The 21,477-nt window shown below is 53.1% G+C and overlaps 1 protein-coding gene across 10 annotated transcripts in view; it reads left to right on the top strand.

The window, feature by feature from the left end:
- The first annotated feature begins 13,388 nt into the window (after positions 1-13,388).
- The window catches only part of PDE8A (phosphodiesterase 8A), a 137,796-nt gene continuing 129,707 nt past the window's right edge, over positions 13,389-21,477 (top strand). The window contains exons 1-2 of one of the 10 annotated variants that reach the window (XM_070570608.1): positions 13,389-13,451; positions 13,986-14,073. Coding sequence is in view for 6 of the 10 variants with exons in the window: in XM_070570591.1 (XP_070426692.1) it covers positions 16,324-16,533 (210 nt within the window). In the remaining 4 variants the exon portion in view is untranslated. Of the gene's footprint in view, positions 14,074-14,289; positions 14,475-16,196; positions 16,534-21,477 lie in introns of those variants that run through there. The other 9 variants (XM_070570635.1, XM_070570611.1, XM_008512673.2 and 6 more) reach the window with 9 other exon arrangements.

Genomic DNA, 21,477 nt, shown 5'->3' with positions numbered 1-21,477 from the left:
CACACAGGGAGCCAGTCCCTCCGTATTTCCTTGCTTTGGGTATTTTTGGTGGTTAGAGCACAGAAACTTCCGGAAGTCAGTAGCTCTATCTTTTGCAATAACCTCGACTCTTTATGGAGCTTCTGACGAGTCCTGGAAGCAGAAGGAAGAAGCGGTGGGCTTTTGAGAGCAGCAAGGAATGAAGGGGGAGAAATTTTTACCCCAGAAGGAAAAGGGGCAGAGTGTGACCTGGGCCGGGAAGGGAGGGGAGAGGTCCCATGTCCTGATTCTAGGCAGTGTCCAGGAGGTGACAAGGCCTTGGAGAAAATGGCTGCCGGATACTCAGGGAGGGTGGACCTTAGGCACAGAGTTCACACCGCTCCCCAACAATTCCCATACCCCCAAAGACAGGCTATATCAGCTGAGCCCCCAAGCCTGAGGCGGCCCAAGCGTTGGAAAGGTGGGTAGTCCTGTGGACAGAGGGACCATCCCGAGGCCCTGGTACGGCCTGGGGCCCCGGGACTTTGACAAGACCCTGGGGGGAGGAGGGAAGCTCAGTGATATCCTGAGACTGAATTTCCTACCAGTTCAGTAGGATAGTGGCTTGGAGTTAGATTTCAATTGAATTAGAAAAAAATTAAGAAATATGCCAAACCACAGCTACAGCTTTGCAATCCCTCAGGCAGTCCCCAACCACCCCAGTTACTCCCACACCCACCAGTGAGCAAGGAGCTGCCAGCACGGATGCTCCCTGTGACCTGGCACCTGGGGCTTATGTGGCCGCTCCCCCCAGGAGTGGAGGCTTGCCAGTCGTGTTCCCCCGACAGGGAGCTTCCGAACCCCCATCCTGAGGTCCTGCTAGAATGGGCGGTGAGAACATTTCCCGACCAGAGGGAGCCGGGGAAGCAGGGGCCCAGTGGCAGGAGGGGTTACAGTGGTGGGTGTAGGAGGAGGTGGGACACCCCTTCGTAAAGTGGCCCATCGCCCCACAACGCAGCAGCGGCAGGGGCTGGCTCATCTTCATCTCTGGCGTGACCGGGCAGGGGTCCAGCTGCACTCCCAGCCTCTCTGTCACCCAGTGACCCCAGGCCTGGGCATGAGGAGATGGACCCAGCACAAGAGCAGGACATCAGCTGAGCTGTGTGAGGGCCACTCAGTGCTTATGAGGCCGATGGCCCAGTTGATGCTCTCAGGCAAGGTGCCAGCTCCTCCTCATGGCTCCTGGTTGTGATCCAGCCCCTGACACCCATTTGATCTCTAGCCACTCCCCAGCACTGCCCCTCTCCATCCTAGGTCCGACTCGCAGAGCTTCCAGTCCCTTGCGGGAGTTGCATTCTCTCCTGCCTTGTGGCTCTTCTACAGGCTGCTCCATATCCTTGAACACTCCCTTCTCTCACTTGGCTCATCCTATTCAGGGCCCAACTCCTACTCATCCCTCACGACCCACCTTGGTCATCTTCTCTGGGAAGCCCCCTGAACGCCCCAATCGGGTTGGGAGTCTGTTCTAGGCCTCCCCTAGCTCCCTGATTTCCTGTCTTGGTCCCCGTCCTACCTGTCATGCAGGATTGTCTAATTGTCCCATAGGCTAGTCTATAAGCTCTCAGATGCAGGAAGTGTGTCCATTTATTTATCATGGTGTCTTCGGTGCCCGATGTCTGATGAGGGAGGAAGGGAAGGGGAGGGAGGGGGAAGGGAAGAGACTTGCCCCCTCCTTTCCTTGCCCACAAGTCTCGAGACTTCCTTGCCTTTGAAGCTCTTCAGTAAGGACGCCCAGCCCCGGGGCCTGGGTTGGGGGGCGGGGGGCGGGCGTGAAGCTTGGTTAGGCGGCTAAGGAGACTGTGTTTCCAGCATCCATGGAAGTCTCTTGTCTGGATTTAGGACAGGCTGGGCTGAGGATCACAGGACAGCCGGAAGTGGCATTGCTAAAGGGAAATTTTAACTGCAGCCAAGCACAAAAAGAAAGGTCACAGTGGAGTAAAGCCACCTCTGTGTGAGGTGCAGCAGAAGCCGGAGATGCTCAGAGGGCAGGAGGGGCTGCACGACGGAGGGAGGCCAGCAGAGACCGCTGGTGGATCCCAATATCGTTTCTCTCTCTCTCTTTTTTTTTTTTAAATAAAAAGTGTTCAATTGAGCAATTGGCCACCCAGCATAAAACTCACATTTCCCAGTCTGTCCCCCCTGCCCCCGTAGCTGGATGAGGCCATGTGGCTAAATTTTGTCCAATGGGATAAGAGAAACATGTTGTACGACTTGCAGAAAGTGTCCTTACGGGAGGGTCCATGTCCTCCTTCTAGGGGGACAAACTGGTCCTGGTTTGCCTGAAATTCTCCTGGATTTAAAACTGAAAGTCCTGGGGCCGGCCCGGTGGCACAGCGGTTAAGCGCACACATTCCACTTCGGCAGCCCGGGGTTCACCAGTTCGGATCCCTGGTGCGGACATGGCACTGCTTGGCCAGCCATGCTGTGGTAGGCGTCCCACATATAAAGTAGAGGAAGATGGGCACGGATGTTAGCTCAGGGCTAATTTTCCTCAAAAAAGCAAACACCAAAACCTGAAAGTCCCCATCCTGGGAAGTCCCTCAGTCCTGGACGCACCAGGAGCCTGGTCACCTCCGTTCTTTCTGGGGGTGTGAGGGAAGCCAGCCTGGGACTCTGAGGTGAGGGCCACGTGCTGAGGCTCACAAAGATGGGGCTGCTGGAATGGTGCTGGCACAGGGCCTTTAAGTGACTCCAATTGTTGTGAGTCTGGATCACCTGAGCCCAGATCTCTGATTACTCCCTCTGGGCTTTGTTTACTAGAGAGAAAAGAAACTTCTGTTGTTTAAGCTTCTGTTATTTAGGGTTTTCTGTCACAGGCAGCTGCAGCAAATCCTAACAAGAGGGACGAGGACTAAAGTCTTGACGGATGCTGGGGTGCTGGGGACGAGCTTTGTCTGCGGCCAGTGGTGCACGTTGTGGGTTTAGTCCTGAAAAGGTTCAGTGTTTTGGGGCTGGCCCAGTGGCACAATGGTTAAGTTCACACGTTCCACTTTGGCGGCCCGTGGTTCCCCAGTTCGGATCCCGGGTGTGGACAGGGCACCACTTGGCAAGCCATGCTGTGGCAGGCGTCCCACATATAAAGTAGAGGAAGATGGGCACAGATGTTAGCTCAGGGCCAGTCTTCCTCAGCAAAAAGAGGAGGATTGGCAGCAGATGTTAGCTCAGGGCTAATCTTCCTCAAAAAAAAAAAGATTCAGTGTTTTGCATGAAGATACCTCAGGGGCTGCCCCTGGGTTTCTACCCCCCACCCCCAACCTCGCCAAAGGCTTCAGAGCTTCCTGCTGTCACATCCTTTGACAAAATGGTTCCTTTCCTAAAAAGCAATTTAAAAGCATCTGGTTCTTAAAGGAATGGTGACAGCCTGACCCACTGTCCCACTCTGACTCTCCCCCTTCTGGCTACTTAGCCACTTCTGGCCCACTTACATACGAACTGCACAAAATTTGTTCAGATAGACATAATAATGAACATAGAGACAAAAAAGAGAAAGAAAATTAAATCCTAGAAAAAGTTGCATAAGCCTCCACACCCCAGGAGAGACCTGGCACCAGACGGTGTCGCTGGCAGCCGCCCTGTGTGGGACTCGCTGCTACGGGGACCTCTGGGGGGCCACCTGGGGAAGGGCACGCCCTCCCGGAGGTGTTGCATCATGCCCCGGGCGGCCTTGTTTCTAACAAAGCGTTGCTGTTCCTGGAAACACTGGCTTCAGGCACACCTGTGCAACCCAGGAACGGTCTGGGTTTGTGGATAAGACCGAGGGTAGATTGCCAGGCCAGTGATGAGGGCACAAGGCAGGGTTATGTACAGATGCAGATTTAGTGAACCTGGGAGTCAAGGTTTCCCTTCTGGCCCCACAGCTGGGTGGTTTGGAAGGTACTAGCAGAGCTCTGTGCTGGATGAATAGGTGGGGGCCAGGGCCCCCAGGGCAAGTAGCATAGAATGGGGTGGGGGGTTCTGAAGCGCATACAGGTAGGCCAAGTTGGGCCGGCTCCCCCAGCCCAACCCCGGAGAGAGGGCTTTGTTTTATCTCACCTCAGCTGCTTCTTGGTTGTGCCTCAGTTTCCCCTTCTGCAGCGTGGGGAAATAATAAAGCCTTCTTCATGGATGTTGGGAGGGTGGGAGGCTAAAACTCAGCCCAACGCCTAGTTTGGTGCGGCTCAGCTGGTAGTTCTGGCCACGGTTCTCTCATGGGGCTGCAGCCAAGCTGTCGGTCAGGGCTGCAGCCCTTTGAAGGCCTGACAAGGGCTGGAGGGTCCCCTTCCACAATGACTCACCCATGGGCTATTGGCAGGAGGCCTCAGTTCCTCTCTGCGTGGCCTCTCTCTAGAGCTGCTTGCGCGTCCTTACACCCGTAGCCAGCATCCTCCAGAGTGAGTGATCCAGGGGAGGGAACAGGTGGAAGGCACAATGACTTTTATGACCTGGCTTTGAAGTCACACACAGTCATTTCTGCAGCATCCGGGTGCTTACCCGGGCCAGCCCTATTTAGTGTTGGAGGAACTCCACAAGGGTGTGAATTGCAGGAGGTGGGGTTCACTGGGGCCATCTTGGAGGCCGTTATCACGCCGACCTCACTGAGCTGCTGAACCAATCCTAGAACACCTGTGGCCTGACTTCGTGTTATGTGACATAAGAAGCCCTAGTATTAGCGTGCTACTTGTAGCCCAAAGCATCCTGACGTCCCTTCCTAAAGTTCCTTTCTTGCTCAAGGTGGCCAAGCTGGATTCTGTGACTCACAGCTGAAGCCCTTGACTGACCCCAGAGAGCAGCCTAGGCCGTCGGCCTTGTTTAGGGAAGAGGGAGAGGCGGGCTCCTGGGCTGCGGGCACGCTCTGTGACTCTCACTTCGAACCTCACACATCTGACCTGGTCTGCCAGGGTCTGAGAACAAGCACCGTGAGGGGAGGGAAAGCCTGGCTTTTATGTGCATAAGTCGTCATGGTTAGTTAAAGAAAGAAAGTGCTTGCTGTAATGATATGATTCCGGTTCTGTCTGCTCCTCCAGCTAGTTCTGTGGCTGAGCCTCATGGAAGGATGGAATCCTTCTCCTTCTTTTCCTCCCATCTGAGACTCCCTGCTTAGCTTTGGGAGTGGGCTAATTCCAGCAGACATCCCCAGGCTCCATCCCTTGGATGGCCAGCAACCAGGAGAAGCTCTGAAGTTGCCACCATGGGCCAGGAGAATGCTGAATTTATACAAGTCTGGTCTCCTACCAAAGGTAGGCCAGCAATCAGCCTCACTGAGCTAGCTCCCTGTGGTCTTCCTGCGGGCACTGGCGAGCTTTCACATTTCAGAAGGAAGAGAAGCCCTTTTGACTCACCCCTTCTGATCTTCTGGATCAGCGGCGGCTGGGAGCATGGTAGTTGGGTGGCCCACAGAAGCTGGCAGCACCATCACTGCCAAGCATGCTAATTACGTGCTGAGAAAGAGCCTCCTGCCCCCACTCAGCCTTCTGTATTCTGCTGGGTCCCAAAGGCACACATGCCGAGGGGCAGGCTGCAGGGCAGAAAATCATCTAGGGTCATCTTTCTCCAATTCCATACTCCCCTCACCTTGGAGAAGTTGTGAGTGAGTGAGAAAAGGAAGCACATCTTAGAAACAAGAACTGTCCAGCACTGATCTCCATCCTTGTGTAAAGGGCTTGGGCAAAGGGGTGTGGTGGGAGAGAACGCAGCAGACCGGGGGCATGTTATGGTGTGACCTTGGACAGTTCACCTCCTGCCATGCCTCGGTTTCCTTCTTTGAAAAGAAGTTGAATGATAAAATGTTGGGTCTGAAAAGGACAGGTGAATCTGTCTGGCGGCCTCGTATGTCAGGTAGAACGCTTTTGGCTGCAGATAATAGAACACCTAACTAAAAATAGCTGGGACAACAGAAATTTATTAGGCCACATAACAAGGAGTTCAGATGTTGGGCAGTTCCAGAGTTAGTTAATTCAGCCGCTCTGTGATTACACCCAGGACAGCATGACACAGGGTCTTTCTATCTTTCCACTCTGCCATTCTCAGGTGGTGGCAGCTGCCCCCTCTTGGTGGCTAGGTGGCTGACACAGCTCCGGGCATCACTTTCTCATCCAGCTATTACAGAAGCAGAAAATGGGTAGATGTCTGTCTTGAGTCTCTTTTTCAGAGTGAGGAAAACTTTCCCACAAACCCCTCTCACACTATGCCCCCCAGATCGCCCCATAGAGCTCCTTGACCAGGGTTGTGTCACGTGTCCGTGACTAAACCAATCGCTGATGTCAGGAAAGGAGTGACCATGACTGGCTGACACCAATCAACCGTCACGCCTTGGGCTTGGGAAGGGTCCGTGAAACACGTGTAGGAAAGTGGGAAGAAGGTGAGAGGGGAACGGGTGTTGGGTAGGAAACAAACCACGTCTGCCACAGCTCAGCTCCTCCTCCCCTAGACGGGGAGAGATTTCCTCAGGTCACAAAGGAATTGGTGGCAGTCAGGGTGTGAATGCGGTTCTGACTCTTGGACAAGCTCATTCATCATAACCTGTTGCTTCTGGCCCAAGTGATCTCCAGTCTGGAATAAAAAATCTCACCCTCTTTGAAAACTCTCCCTCTGGAATCACCTTCAGTCCATGGCCAGTCTGCGATGTAATTCTCCAGAGCTAACTCAGGCCCTTGATGTGTGTCTGCCTCCAGCTCCAGTGGAACCCTAATGAGAAGTTGCTAGGGCAGAGTGGTTAAGAGCTCTCGAGGTGGACAGAAGCAAGTTCAAATCCCATTGCTGCCTTGTCTGCTCTGTGTCGATCCCAGCAGACTACCCTGGCAGCAGTTGGAGTAATACCTTCCACCAATGAGAGCGGCAGTTCATAACACTCACCCCTGTCGATGAGATTGTACCAATTAGTGGTCAGCAGGGAAAATGGAAACCACTTGAGATATTTCAGGTGGAGCAGCTTTAATGAAGGGAACTGGTTACAAAGGTGTTAGAAGGCCTAGAGGAATGAAAGCACCACAAGGGTGTCACCCAGGGGTCAGGAAGCTGCTATACCCCCAGGAGACCATGCACCTCGTGCTGAGCTGCTAGAGGTGTGGGCCCCTGTGCTCAGCCCACACTACTGCAGCCCAGACCCCAGCTGCAGCCACTGCCACTGATGCTGTCAGAGCCAGAGTGGCTTTTCCCTTCCTCGTGCCTTCTAATCTCTTCAGGGCCTCCGCCGGCCGAACCCAACCCGAAACCCGGGGATCAGAGGAGTGAGATGGAAGGGAATGGGCTGAGGTCCCAACAGATCGTATATGGAACAGAAACATGTAAGATGAAGAGCAACAGCGTAGAATTCAGGGTCAGCGGGGCCTGCGTTTGTGTCCTTATTCTGTGATCTGTCTCAAGTGTTGTTGTAAAGGCTCAAAAGAAAATTATTATAAAGAGCCTTAGCACAGTGGCCAGCAGCTTAGAAGGGGCTCAATTCCTGAACAAACCCAGCTCCTTCCTCTCAGTGTAGGGTCTTCGTAGTTTCTCTTACCTCTACCTAGAATGTTTTTTCCTATTTTTTTAATCTCATTACTTCTGATTCATCCTCCTAGTTCAGATATGACATTTTTAGTTGCAAGAGACCAAAAACTAGACCAAAAGAGGCTTAAGCAAAAGCAGAAGTTATTGGTTGTTAAAGCATAGTTCCGACCTCAGGTATGGCTTGATCAGGGGCTCAACCAATAACATCAACACTCATTAACTCTGGATTGGCTCATGTGCCCACGTCTAAATTAATTTCTGTGGCCAGGGAAGTGGCCCTTGCTAAATACTCCACCCAAATAATTTGAGTTGATACTAAGGGTGACTGTGGTTTCCCAGAGGAAAATCAAGTACAGTTATAAGAAGGATGAATGGGTGCTGGGCACGAAAAACTGCTGTCAACTCATGTCTCAGCTGAGGGAAAACTTCCCTGTGCTCCCCCTCTCCTGTGCAAGATTAAGTCATTTCCTACCATGCCATACACTCAGGGCTCCTTGTACGTCATGGCACTCATCAGCTTATAATTATCCTCTTGTGAAATTGAATGATGCCTGCCTCCCGCCCCAGATTACGAGCTCCATGAAGGCAGGGGCCGTGTTGTCATCACTGTATCCTCAGTGTCCCGCCCAGGGCCTATACACGCTAGACACGCAGTAGATTCTACATGAAGGGATGAATCTGGGACCCTGGTTAGGACAAAGGCCAGCCTGTTCCCTTCACTGTTTCCAGCTGCATTTCACCTGGGCCCAAACCTCCCTACTCAGAAGTCTTGTCTTCCCTGCAGGCAGCCTCGAGGACACTTACACAGGACACACCTCCCCAGAGAAGGGAGTGACGATTTTCCCATGGGAGCTGGGAGGCCTGACACCCAGAGCTTTGGGCGAGTGATTCAGGACATCAGAAGCGACTTGATGAATCAGGAGAGGAGCCCAGGGAAAAAGGAGGGCCACTCTGGATTTAGAGCTTTAAGAGGAGTGATTCACGACCGTTGCGGCTGACGTTTAAACAGCCCCAAATACTTTTGGTAACCAGTGTGCTGCTTTGCATTTTCCTTCCCATTTATCCTGGGAGTGAGGCAGCCCTCAGTTGCTCTGGAGTATCTTACATTTCACTTTCTGCTTCTCAAGCATCAGTGATGCTTGGCTCCTCAGTTTCCTGTATGTAACTTACTATTGCCAAAGCTTATTTTCACGGAAGCTCTTGCACAGTAGAGACAAGTCGGGCTTTGGTGTCAGATAGGGCACAGTTTGCAACCCAGTTCTGCCATCGGGTATCTGTGTGACCTAAGACAAGTTGTTTAACCTCTCTGAGCCTCCATTTCCTCTCCAGTATAGTGAGGATAATAATGCTGACCTCGCAGGGTTTTGGGGAAATTTAGATGGGAATGTTTCTGTGTAGTGTGAGCTCCAGATTTAGCTCACGCTATGGTGGGATGGTGGAAGGAGCGGGAAGAAGCACGTGTGTTGTGTGAGGGAGGAGCATGGGGAAGCCACCGGGCTCTGGTATCTCTCTGTTCTGCTCAGAGGTGTGTGAGTCTGAGTCTTCAAGAGAAATTTGGTGGACAGAAGGGGTCCTTTCCCAGAAAGGAACTCTGCAAGACACAGGGCACAAACAGCGTGGCTTCAGGGTCTGGGAGACAATGTGAGACATCAAGCGTGCATGCGTGCGTGTGTGTGCATTCGTGTGCATGCATGTTGGTATGTGGGTGTGCAGGGGTCATGAAGAAGGTGTAAGGTGACCAACCAGCCTGGTTTGCCTGCAACCAGGGTTTCCCAGGATGCAGGACTTTCACTGTTGGAACCTGGAGAGTCTCGGGCAAACTGAGACACAGTTGGCCACCCTGTAAGTGTGCCTTTTGCCTACTTGTGCCTGAAACCCAGGGGACTCCAGGGCCTCAGCTTTCCCAGAACCAGGGATAATGACGGGGTGACCTCACTACCTCACCTCAGACCCACCCTCAGACACTCCCAGAAACACCTGGGTGACGCTCTGCAGGAGCTGGCGGCCTGCATTCATGGAGGGGGAAGAGCCAGCAAGATGAGGCTTACAACCACCATGGTGACCCCAGGTGAGGCCCGGGGAAGCTTGGGTCCCGTATAAGGGCCAACCCAGGACCTGGCGCTTAGTGTGATTTCGTCATTATATTTTCTAATTGTCATTGCTAGTCTACAGTAGCAATGACAGATACTTTTTTACTTTGAATCTGGCCACTTTAGAGAAATCTTTCATCTTAATAATCTTTGCGTTGATTTCTAAGTATCCTAGACATAAAGCTATGTTACCTGCTATGAAAGAGAAATTTGATCTCCACTTCCAGTATCTGCGCTCCAGTGTCTAAGCCACGTCTCATTGCACCTGTCAGAACATCTAGACGGTACCAGATCACAGCAGCCCTCGTTACTGCCCTTTGTTTTATTTCTGATTCCATTAATTACCCTCCAGTCGAGTGCTTCTTGGTCTTGGGACACTCCTTGGAAGTAGACCCGCCGAGTTCCAGCCCTGGGAACTGTTCTTCCCTAGTAAACATCCCCACGGCTCTGAGCTGGAAATGAATACACTGCAGTCTATTAAAGAAATGTCCTATTTTTAAAAGAGTCTTTATAAAGGATGGGTATGGGGTTTTATTAAAGACCTGCACCAGCCTTGGTTCTAAAAACCTCAGTGTCTTCATCTGTAAAGTGGGGGCAGGGGCAGAGGAGAGGGAGAGAGGCTAGTAACCACTTCAGGGGCCGCCATGAGGATTAAGTGAGCTCACGCACAGGAAGTGATTAGCAGAGAGTCTGACACGTCAGTCTGGCAGCTGCCACTGTCGCAGGTCCTATCTCGTGGATGTCTTGACACACTGGACACACTGCTCTCCTCCTCAACACTCCCCCACCCCCAACACTCCCCTGCTGCTTCTCTCCCTACACACACCGGAAGAGCGCACTTCTCAGAGGGGTTGGCAGGACCAGCTACAGAATTTGTGCAGCCCAGTGCAAAATGAAAATGTGGGGCTCCGTGTTCAACAATTACTAAGAATTTCAAGATGGTGACAGCAGAGCATTAAACTGAGAGTGGGGGCTGGCCCGGTGGCGTGCAGTGGTTAAGTTTGTGCACTCTGCTTCAGTGGCCCCGGGTTCGGATGCCAGGTGTGGACCTAGACACCACTCATCAAGCCATGTGGTGGCAGGCATCCCACACATAAAGTAAAGGAAGATAGGCACAGATGTTAGGTCAGGGCCAGTCTTCCTCAGCAAAAAGAGGAGACTTGGCGGTGGATGTTAGCTCAGAGCTAATCTTCCTCATGAAAAAAAAAAGTACAAGAAAATAACTTAAAAAAAAATGAAAAAGAACGAGAGTGGGGTCCTTCTAAGCATGAGGCCCTGGGATTAGGGTCAGATACCCCCTGGAACACTCCAAATTAAGAACTTAGGACAAGGAACTTCCTCGCCACGGTGGGACCAAGACTGCAGTTGTGGGGCTGTGCAGGTGGAAGCTGGGGCTCCTGAGGCCGTGATCCAGGATCATAGCAAACCTTGTCTGGAGAGTCAAGCGGTCAGGACCACACAACAGTCCTAGCGACCTCTGGGTCTCTGGCATCTGGGTCCCTGACACTGAACTCCTCTTGCCCTTCCTGTTTTTTTGGTAAATGAACCAAAAAATACCTACCTTTGCCAAATTAGTGGAGTTGGGTTTCTGACACTTATAACCAAATATAGCAGTGTTAGGAATTTTGGGCTTTATCCAGCAGGTGGGAGAGGATTTGACCCCCTTGCCTGGTGGGGAAGAGTGGATGGGGCCAAGGAGCAGGGCACGTGGGGCAGGCAGAGGGATTGAGTGCCTCGTTGGAAGTGGGAGTTGAGGGTGCAGGAGTTAATAAGGTCATTTTGAGGAAGGGAGGCCACACTGGGTTGTCAATCCTGGGCTCCAGGAAAACCACAAGTGCCAAGGTCTGGAGCCTAATAAAGGAGAGAAAGGCAGGTGCACACCTGAGCTCCCGAGATGGATGACAGGGTCCTGGGGGCTTACTCCTCCACCATTCTGGGCTCTAGGGGGCGCTGCTCCCTCCCTACAATTGTGGTCCAAGCGGCATCACTCAGTCCCTCCCTTATCTGCGAAAAAGGCTGGATCATTCAAACACTTTACTAAAGGCTTGGGAGTGCCAAGAAAAATAAAGATAAGGAGGCCTGTGAATCTGGAGAAGATGATCAAGAGAGGCCTTGCGTCTGGGGCTGGCCGTATCCCCCTTTTCCATGGGCAGAGGGGGTATCCAGGGAGTTCCCTTTCTCAGTGCCTTGGCCTCAGCTGGGCTGTCTCTGTTTTCATTTCCCCTCATCCCTCCTGGAGCTAGGGTGGGGGTGGGGGTATACCTATCTTTTCAAAAAGCAATGCAACTTTTAGGAGTCCATCCTACCGAAAAAAATGTATCTGAAGATGTTTACTGCAGCCCTGTTTGTGACACTGTAATAGGTGTGTGTGTATGTGTGTGTATGTTTAACATAGAGAAGGTCTGGGGGGCCAGCCTGGTGGTGTAGTGGTTAATTGTGGGGGCTCTGCTTCAGTGGCCCAGGGTTTTGCTGGTTCAGATCCTGGGTGCGGACCTACACACTGCTCCTCAAGCCATGCTATTGGGGCTTCCCACATAGAAGAACTAGAAGGACTTGCAACTAGGATATACAACTATGTACCGGGGCTTTGGAGAGGAAAAAAAAAAGAGGAAGATTGGAACAGATGTTAGCTCAGGGCCAATCTTCCTCACCAAAAAGCTATTACTTAAAAAAAAAAGAGAGAGAGAGAGACAGGTCTGGAAGCATGTGGTTCAAACTGTTAACAATAGTTACTTCTGTGAAGGAGGGGAGTCGGGAAGAAAGAGACTTTCCTTTGCCTCTGCATACTTTATACACTTCGGTTTAGTTTGATTTTTTTTTTTTTTGGAGGAAGATTAGCCCTGAGCTAACTGCTGCCAATCCTCCTTTTTTTGCTAAGGAAGGTTGGCCCTGAGCTAGCATCCATGTCCATCTTCCTCTACTTTATATGTGGGACGCCTACCACAGCATGGCATGCCAAGCAGTGTCATGTCCGCACTGGGATCCCAACTGGTGAACCCCGGGTCGCTGAAGCGGAATGTGCGCACTTAACCGCTGCACCACTGGGCCGGCCCTAGATTGATTTTTTTAAAACTATTTTTCCAGCACGTATTCACGTATAATTATAGAATGTAATTTAAAACTGATGCTTTAAAAAAATCACATACAAAGTTTCGAAAGTTAGAGAAATGAACCTGTTGAAGTCTCCTGCTCTCGGTTTGCAGGGGTGTTGGTGCTCATGGTCATTTCCCTTCCTCCCCTATTTTCAGCAGTCTGGGGCAGGCCTGGAGGACAGTGGCGTTGAACCGGCCCAGGAGAAGGTGGAGGGCAATGGTGCAGGGGCTCAGGAACACTCTAGGCATTTGACGTCAGTTAGCCTGTTGAATCGGTGAGGCAGATATCACTAATCCTAGATTTACAGCAGAGGAAAGCCGCTCAGAGACAATGTATGGCACGGCTGGGATTCAGACCTCAGGGTGCCGGAAACTCTCCCACTTGTGGCTGCTTCCAGCCCAGGCAAGGGGGAAGGGAGAGAGAGTCAAAAACTGGGTGCCAGTAGCACAGTCTAGAACGCTGACCCCGGGTGGAGAAGGAGCAAAGCCAGGAGAGGAACGGCTGCACGAAGATCGAGGTGGAAGAGGGGTAGAAACAGAGGAGGTGCGGAGTTTAGAGGAACAAAGCCGTGTGGGACCCCCTATCTCCACGTCTCTAATGAACCGGTGAGGTGGCGGTGAGGACTGTGGAGTCTCCTGGGAATGGACTGTGGCAGTGGGGGGGGCTGGGCCCAGGCTGGCATCTGTCCCTTGGTTTGACTCCTTTCCCAGCCCTGCTGACCTCATGCCTGAGTCCTGGAGTGAGAACTGAGGTCGACATTCCGCTACAGCTCTGAGCCTTGTGGAGGTCAAGCAGCTATGCTGGGGGTGGTTGGGGGGAGGGGAGGACCTTGCACCCAGGCAGAAGGGATTAGGGGTGGTGGTGAGCACATGGCACAGAATTTCGGGGTGCCCACATGGCTGGCATAGTGGGGGTGCCTCTCCTGTAACAGGACTTGGATTGTTCATGAGCTCCTTAGACACCCCAAGTAGGTGGAATCTTCATAGGGGCCCGGGAGTCCTGGGTGAGCCCGTGCGTGGCACATGCCAGGAAGGTTTGGGGTGCTTCCGTCACTGTGACCCCTTTTGTGTCCACTATCACCGAGGCCTAGGGAAACTGGTTTCACAGGGTAAATAAGTGTTCAGGGACCACAAGGTGTAGGTTTTGGCTGGGGAAGGAGGGAGGGGTGGGGTGGAACTGATGTCAGCAGTTGAAGCTGAGATGGGGGGCCTGTGACTTCATGGAGGGTCCCAGGCTGAGCCCCTGGGTGTGGAAGAAAGTGAGGGGGAGGGTTGCTCTCTGTGACTCCACCTTTCCTGTCTGTTCCTGCATCTTTCTCAGTCTTAGGTCTTCAAGTCTACAGCCCCCAAGTTGCACAGCTGGAGATCAGTCAACGCTGCTATCCAGCAGTTCCCCGGGAACAGAGAGGGTAAGTGACCAGCTCAGGATGGCAGAGGGCAGCCCAAGGGTCCAGCGAGGGGAGCGGGCAAAGCGCCCCCAGCCCCCTAATCAGCGCAGGGCTCAAGGATTTCCAAGAAGAGGCCAGGACGCTGAGGTCCTGCCTGCGAAGGGAGGGCCGGGCCGGAGGGCTGAGAGGGTGGAGCGGCCTGGGCAGGCAAGGTCACCGCGCGAATGCACCAAGGCCGGATTTGTCGGCGAGGCGGGAGGGGCGGATAGAGAGAGCCATAGGCTCTCCTACACTCTGGTGGTTCAAAGCGTTCTCTTCATGAATTACTCTTTATTCAGAAGGGTCTGGCTGTAAAAGTTACTTCGTGCAATCTGCAGAGAGGCAGACAACATTGTACAGTGGCGGTGGAACGAGGGGTGATGGTAAAGTCCTTCCCTGCGCCTTTCAGGCCGTCCTCGCGGAGCCGGGGACACTTTTACCAGGCGGGGAGGCGGGAACATTACTGCGGCTCCACGTGCTCGCGCTCGATCGTGGAGTCCCGGGCCAGCAGCCGGCCCGCTGGGCCAGAGAAGAGCGCGAGGGGCGCGAGGCTGCCCGCCGCCCCGGGAGACCATCTGCGGGACCCTGGCCCCGCAGCCTGGGCCGCAGGCCTGGCGCGGCGGCACGACTCCAGCCCGGAGCCGGCCTCCGGGTCTTTACAGCGGCCGGGTCCGCGGCCGCGGAAAGGCAGGCAGCGGCCGCGCCGGGTCCCCGCGGACTGCGAGCCGCAGGGGGCGGGAGCGTGGGCGGGTCCCACGTGGGTCGCTCCGGGTACGTGATGGACAGACACCCAGGGGCGCCACCTTCCAGCTGACGGGGAGAAGCCCGAGGCACAGAGAGGTTAAGTGGTTCAACCAAGGCCGCACAGCGAGCTGGTGGAGGTGTGTGTGGGGCGCAGTTCGGAGAGCGTCTGGAGTCTTCACGGCCCCAGCCTTCTCGGCGGACACCTGGTTCTGCTTCCGCAAGCAAGGAGCCTTTGCAGGCTCGGGCACTCGAGGGCGCCCAGTGCTTCGGTTGAGACAGGAGGAAGGCGGCGCCCCCCGCCTGCAGCGCAATGTGGCTTCTCAGCATCGCCGCCTCCCCGTCGCCGGTGCAGCCCGCGCGATGCTCCAGGTGCTGGCGCGCGAGGGAGCGCACGTGGACGGCGCCCGCTTGGGGCCCGGAGCGCGGGCGCCCTCGTGGCCCTCTCGCCAGCCCCCCTCCGCCCCCCTCGGAGCTTGGACCACTGGGCTCTTTAACGGACCAGAGCTCCAAAGCTCAGAGACGGTGAGCGGACCGAAGCCACGCAGCTGCTAAGTTACGGAGCCGGGATTCGAACCCGGCGCTCTCGGCTGCGGCGGCCCCAGGCCCGAGGGAGAGCCCTCCCGCCGGAGACGGCCGCGTGCCCTCGGGCAAGTCCCTTTCCTTCTCGGGGTGCCGGGCTGCGCGCCCCTCCCGTCGCGGCCGCGCATGCTCCGTGGCGGCGGCGGCGGGCGCCCGGCTGCTTTGCATTGACGCCAGCAGCCGCTGGAGGTCACCGCTGGGGGCTGGGCGCGGCGCGCTGCCCGCAAGACCCGGCGCGGAACTCGGAGGCGGAGCTGCGCCGCGCCTGCCGAGCTCCGCTGCCGCTGCCGCCGCGCTTCTCGACGGCGCGGCCCCAGGCCCGGCGGGAGCCCGGGTCCTCGTTCCCTCCCTGGCTGCCGCGGCCTCACCGAGTCCCCCGACGGGCCGCCCTCAGCCCCACCCCGCGGCGGCGACAGCGTCCGGCTGGCCTCCCCGCCGCCGCGCTCAGGCCGGCGGCATCTGTTGGCGGCGCGGCTAGGTGTGGGCCGGCGGAGGCGGCGGCCGCGGCGGGGAGCTCGGCGCCCCGGGTCGCTGGCGCGGCGCGGCGTCGCCGGCTCCGGGGCCCGGAGAGCGCAGTCTCCTCCCCGGAGTTCCCCGGAAGCGCGGCGCGGCCGGGCGAGCGCGGCGATGTGAGGGAGGCGGCCGGCGGCGCCCGCCTCAGGAAGGGCATGTTCGGAGGGGCGGCCGCGGCGCGCCGCCCGCCCCAGCGCCCCCTCCGCGCCGCCGCCGCCGCCGCGCCCGCACGGCGATAAAAGGGGCGGCCGCGCTTCCGGACGCGAGACCCGCGCTCGCCGCCGCCCGCCCAGGCGGCGATGACACGGCGCCCGCGGCGGCCCCGAGGCGCCGGGCGGGCCGTTTGCTGAGCGGATCGCGGCTGCCCGCCAGCGTGTCGGCCGCGCGGCCGCCGGCATGGGCTGCGCCCCGAGCATCCACATTTCCGAGAGCCGGGCGGCGGGCCCCGGCGGCAAGGAGGCCGAGGACGCGCCGGGCCCCGCGGCGCCGCCGCCGCCGCCGCCGCCGCCTGGCGGGCCGTGCCTCCTCACCGGCCAGAAGACGCCCGCCGCGCCCGGGGCCCGCGGCGCCAGCCTCGCGGAGCCGGAGCTTGGCGGTGGCAAGAAGGTGAGGGGCGGCGGGCGGCGGCAACTTCCCCGCAGGGCCGGGCGGGGCGCGCCGGCCTCGGGGGCTCCGGCGGCCCGTCTTGTGGCGGCGGCGGCGGCGCGTCGGGCCTTGGTCGGAGCGGTTGGGCTTCGGCCGCTGCCCGGGCCGCCGCGGCGGGGCCGGCGCACATCCGACGGCGCGGGCGGCGGGGCCCTCGGCGGGTCTGCGCGAGGCGCGACGGCGGCCCCCTCCCTCGGAGCCAGGGCGGGGACCCCCGGAGGGCGGGTGCGCCCCTGAAACGTGGAAGCGGGTGGACTTTTGTTCTCTCGGTTCACGCGGTGGAGGGGCCGTCCTGTTTGGTTTGCCCTCCGTCGGCTTTGCACATGCACAGAGTGGCAGTTTTCCATTTTTTTTGGGACGATTAAAATGTAATCGGGAACAGCTTCGGCTTTGCTTCATTGCCCATGTGTTTGAGGTTCCCGGTTATTAGCATACGTGTTGTGCTTAAAGCACGTGTAATTAGAAAATACTACGAGGAACGCGATTTTTGAAGCATTCAGCAGGACAAAGTTAATTTTTTATTAGGCAGTCTTCCTGGGACGTCCTGTGACGTCCTGTGACTGTTCTTTTTACATGGCGTGTCCTCGCCAGCGCGTGTTGCCTTGGCTTATGTTTTGTCAAAGTTTCTGGGCTTCGTCTTTGTTAAGGTTTTCTAAAGGAACGATAAGGAAAGAGAAAAAGGAAAAAAAGGTTCATGAAGGCACAGAGCGGCAGCTTTCCAATTCTCTGATCTGAAATTTCAGAGCTAGAGTTCCTACGTTCATGTTTTCTTAAACTCGGGCAGAATAATCTGGGGCGCGTGGCCACAGATGGTTGAGGATGGTGCCTGACATCGCTGCTGCTTTTTAGAAGAGTCGTTTGCAAAATTGTCTTAATTTTCTGGCTTCCCGAGCGCTGCTTGACCTCGCAAGTTGGAGGGATGTAGTTTGGTTCACTTTGCCTAAAATTTCCAGCAGTTGTCCTAATAGATAGTCTGCATGAAAGTGAAGTCTTTTTCAGTGTTGCATAACGGAGGTTAAGTGCTATCCCGGCTCCTCCAGATACGCTGCAGGAAAATTCAACTTTGTTCTCATTATCAGAAGTTGGAGTCCTTCTACAGATTCCTTGAAGAAACCTGTGATGGTTTTAGACTGTTAATCCAAGCTGCTCTCAATATCAGTGTAACGTTTATACATGAAGCCTATGCGACTGACTTAAAAAAATAATTAAGAACATTACACAAAGTTGAATATGGAAACTTTAACAGCTTTCAAGTTTTTGCTCCATATCTAATGTTGGTGATCTTGCACTAACTAATAGTAAACTTTTAGGTCACTAAATTAGCTCTTTTAGAAAGAGGCCCTTGTGTCTTACGGGCCTTTTTGTGGCTGTCCTGAAATTCCCCTAAGTGTCTTGTAAGCATCTGCTGTGCAGCAGGTCGCTCTTCTGCTCTCCACGGTGCCTGTGTGTCCCGAGTTTCTTAGAGTCTGAAATACTCTGTCCTGTTGTCAGACCATTGTCTTGAGTTGGGGCCCAGAAAAATAACAGACATCATTACAGTGCTTTATCCAGTGGCATGCCTATAGTAGGTTATTTAAATACAAACATTTATTTATATAAATAAATTGAATTTGTGTTTGTATTGTTAACTGAATGATGAAATTTTTTGAGTCACTGGAATTTGATTGCATAAAACCTCCAATACAGGCTTTAAGGTAATATTAGTATTTCTGGAGGAGGAGTCAGATTATAAATAACACCACCACAACCACAGAAATAATAGTCCCGTGCTTGTTATTCACAAACTGTAAACGTTGATACCGCATCTCAGTTACAGATATTTGTAATTAGGCATATCAGGTAATAGGGCTGAGGTAAATAAGGGAATGAATCTTTTAAAATTAAGATATTAAATATGCCCTGGCAATTTAAAAATACATGTTTAGGGAAGAAGATAAACTTCCAGCAATTTAAGAAAATCAAATTATTGACAATTAATTTGAGTTCCTTTATATTGACATATCAAGATCTAATTTTAGTTCATTAAAAAGTATTTTTCCTTAAGAGTACAGTAAGTCGGTATATTGTTGAGTGAATTTCAACAAGAAATTCATTGGGAGATGTTTTTGTTTACCTGTAGCATATGGTAAACACCAGTTCATCACAAAACTTGGGCGATTGATAATTAGTTGCATTTTCACTTTAATTAAGCAGTGTGTCCCCTACACTGTAGTGTATCCCGCATGTGTTCCCTGAAACAGTTTGTGGGCTGTTAATAAGTATTAGATAAAAAAAGGTCCACGGTCAAATAAATTTGGGAAATACTGGCTCAGACTGAGTTCAGTAGATTTCGTTCATGCATGATTTGTCACAAAACTTAGTTTCCTAAAATACACTGAATCTCCAAGTGGTGTTTAGACTGTGCAACATTCCCCAAACTTCTTTGATTGTGGAGCCCTTTTATTGAGGTCTGTCTTAGGCAGGCCATGAATCCTAGTGTGAGATACCCGTATTCAAAGTACAAGAAATAGACTTAACAGTAAAACTCAATAAACGTAATTTGTTTCTTAACGAACGATTCCAAAGGTACTCTAGGATCTTGTAATACATTGGGCTGGGTCATCTGTATGAACTTATTTAAGTATTACTAAAAATACTCTGTTTATTCATTTCAGGAGTTACAGTCTGTGTGGTTACAGATAATGAATGCTGTGTTGGGTTTGAACACTTACAGTTTTGTTTTGTTTTTAATCAGGGTGAGCTTTAACTGTAACATTTCAATATTTTCTCTTCAGGCTTTGGATGGACCCTGTTTTCCCTTTGCTTAGCTAGGACTTGAGTTGCCCTTGAAAGATTTGAGTGTGGGGGCAGGAGTGTCAGAAGAGACCCTGTGCCCAGCCTTCCTCCCTAGGCGCACACACCCAGTGCACGCTGATTGATGCCCTCCTCCCTGGGGTCGTGAGCGTGGCAGTCTCATCTGGTTTGTTCACTGCTGTATCCCCCCACACAGTAGGCCTTCACAAACAATTGTTGAATCGGAGAATTGTGTGAACCAGACTGTGGAAGTGGAAAATCCACCCAGCCCATATAAAGAAGAAATAGAAACCAATTTTAACTAGAGTGGAGGCTGTAGAATTTGGATTTGGTTTGGCAGAAATCTCTGATTGTTGCTCCTTTAGAGCATTTGTACCCGGGGAAGAATTGATTTCCACCCTGGTGAGCAGAGTAGGTTTCCCTCTGAAGATGTAAGGGTTAGCGCAGCGGGGTGGGTGGTACACAACAGGTGACAGGTAGTAGCGCGGCCACATGCTAACTAACCTCTGCCCGAGGGTTCCTGCCTTGGATGCCCATTCCGAACCCTCTCTGATGGACTCTCCATCTTGTCCATCTCTAGTCTTTCCTTCTGTCATTCTCTTTTCCTCACCTGGTTTTCGCTTATTTTTCACCACCTTCCTCTTCCCCTTCTCAGTCTTCCTCCTGCCATCCCACCTTCCTCCACAAAACTGGCCAAACTAACCATGGTAGTCAACTAAAGTTTAGTGATTTCTTAGTGCTTCTTAGCTGTGGAATAAAATTTGTTGCCTGCTCTTAATGTGTAAAGTGAATTAATCACATTTTTGTATTTCCCTAAACTAAAGCAAATTTGTCTTTGTGTGTGATCTGGTGGATTTTTTCCCCTGCTAAGAGTCATTGACCATTGGTAGATTATGTGGGATTAATGAAAGTTTCCCTATGAAAGTGTAGTTGAGAAAATGAGACCTGACTTTCTGTTTTTGAAATAAGTGACTGTAATTTATCTCTGGAGCTCATGCGCTGTGAGTTCTCTCGTCTTTCTGTTCTTATGTCTGTCCGTATATAGAATTGTATTACCTTGCCGGGTCTAGCTATAAAGATACTGCTTTTTACATTTGCTTTAATGCCTATTATATACGTTAAAAACTTTGCATTTGTGTAATATGTGTTTTTAGTGCTTAGTATTACTACCACCATAACTTTAAGTGTGGTTCTTAAGATAGATGTTAAGAATGTCGCAGCTCTGTAGCCCAGACCTGCCCTGGGCTGGCCTTGACCCTCTCCTTCCTGAAACGACGGTTGGGATGGGGCCTGTGGTCCCTTCTGGCGCTAATGTTCCCTGTGAAGTGGCTTATGACACTGGTCTTCCCTTGGATGCCTTGCCCATCTGGATTGGGTTCTTCCCTTGGTCCAAGGTCAGTGGCTTCAACCTGGTTTCTCAATACAGTGAGACAGTAGGAGGTGTTGGACTCGGAAGTTCTTAGAGTGCAGATTATTCATATTAATAATATCTACCATTTCTTGGATGCCTTCTCTGTTGTAGACACTGTGCTGGATGCCTTACAGATGTTATCTCATTTAATCCTTGTAACCCTGAGAGGTGGCTGGTATCATTTTCTTTTGCAGGTGAGGCACCTGAGGTTAGAATTTCGCCCAAGGCCATACACTTAAACTGGGATCAAACCCGTTGTTTCTGGCTCTTGTCCTGCGGTTGTTGCTCTCTGTTAACCACCTATCTCTGTTACATTTCCCATTCTCTGGCCTTCTGCTAGGCTACAGGTGTTGCAGGTCCACCTGGGTTTTGAGCAGGCATCCTGAATCTGCATTATCAGGATTTGTTAAGTCTTGATTACTGGGGAAATTGGTTCCAGCCCTACCTTAGATTCCCGTGTTTGTGGGAGTTGCAGCCGTGTTCAGCCCTGTCCCAGTTAACTCCTGAAGTCAGGCAGTCTTGTAAGGGCCTCTAGTCTGCCTTCACTCTCTGAAATGAGTTGGCAGGCATCCCTTGGGAGTTCTTTCCTTCTCCCTCCTGGTAGCCTTCCTTAGCTGGGAGCTCCTTGGAGCCAGTTCTTGCCATCCACCTTTGCCTGGAGGGCACCCCCTGCCCCCATGTTAGTCAGTCTTTCTTGAGCC

The sequence above is a fragment of the Equus przewalskii genome, chromosome 1 (assembly GCF_037783145.1).
Source record: "Equus przewalskii isolate Varuska chromosome 1, EquPr2, whole genome shotgun sequence".
Lineage (NCBI taxonomy): Eukaryota > Metazoa > Chordata > Mammalia > Perissodactyla > Equidae > Equus > Equus przewalskii.
Note: the sequence above shows the minus strand (reverse complement) of the source record. Positions and strands in the feature narration are given on the sequence as shown.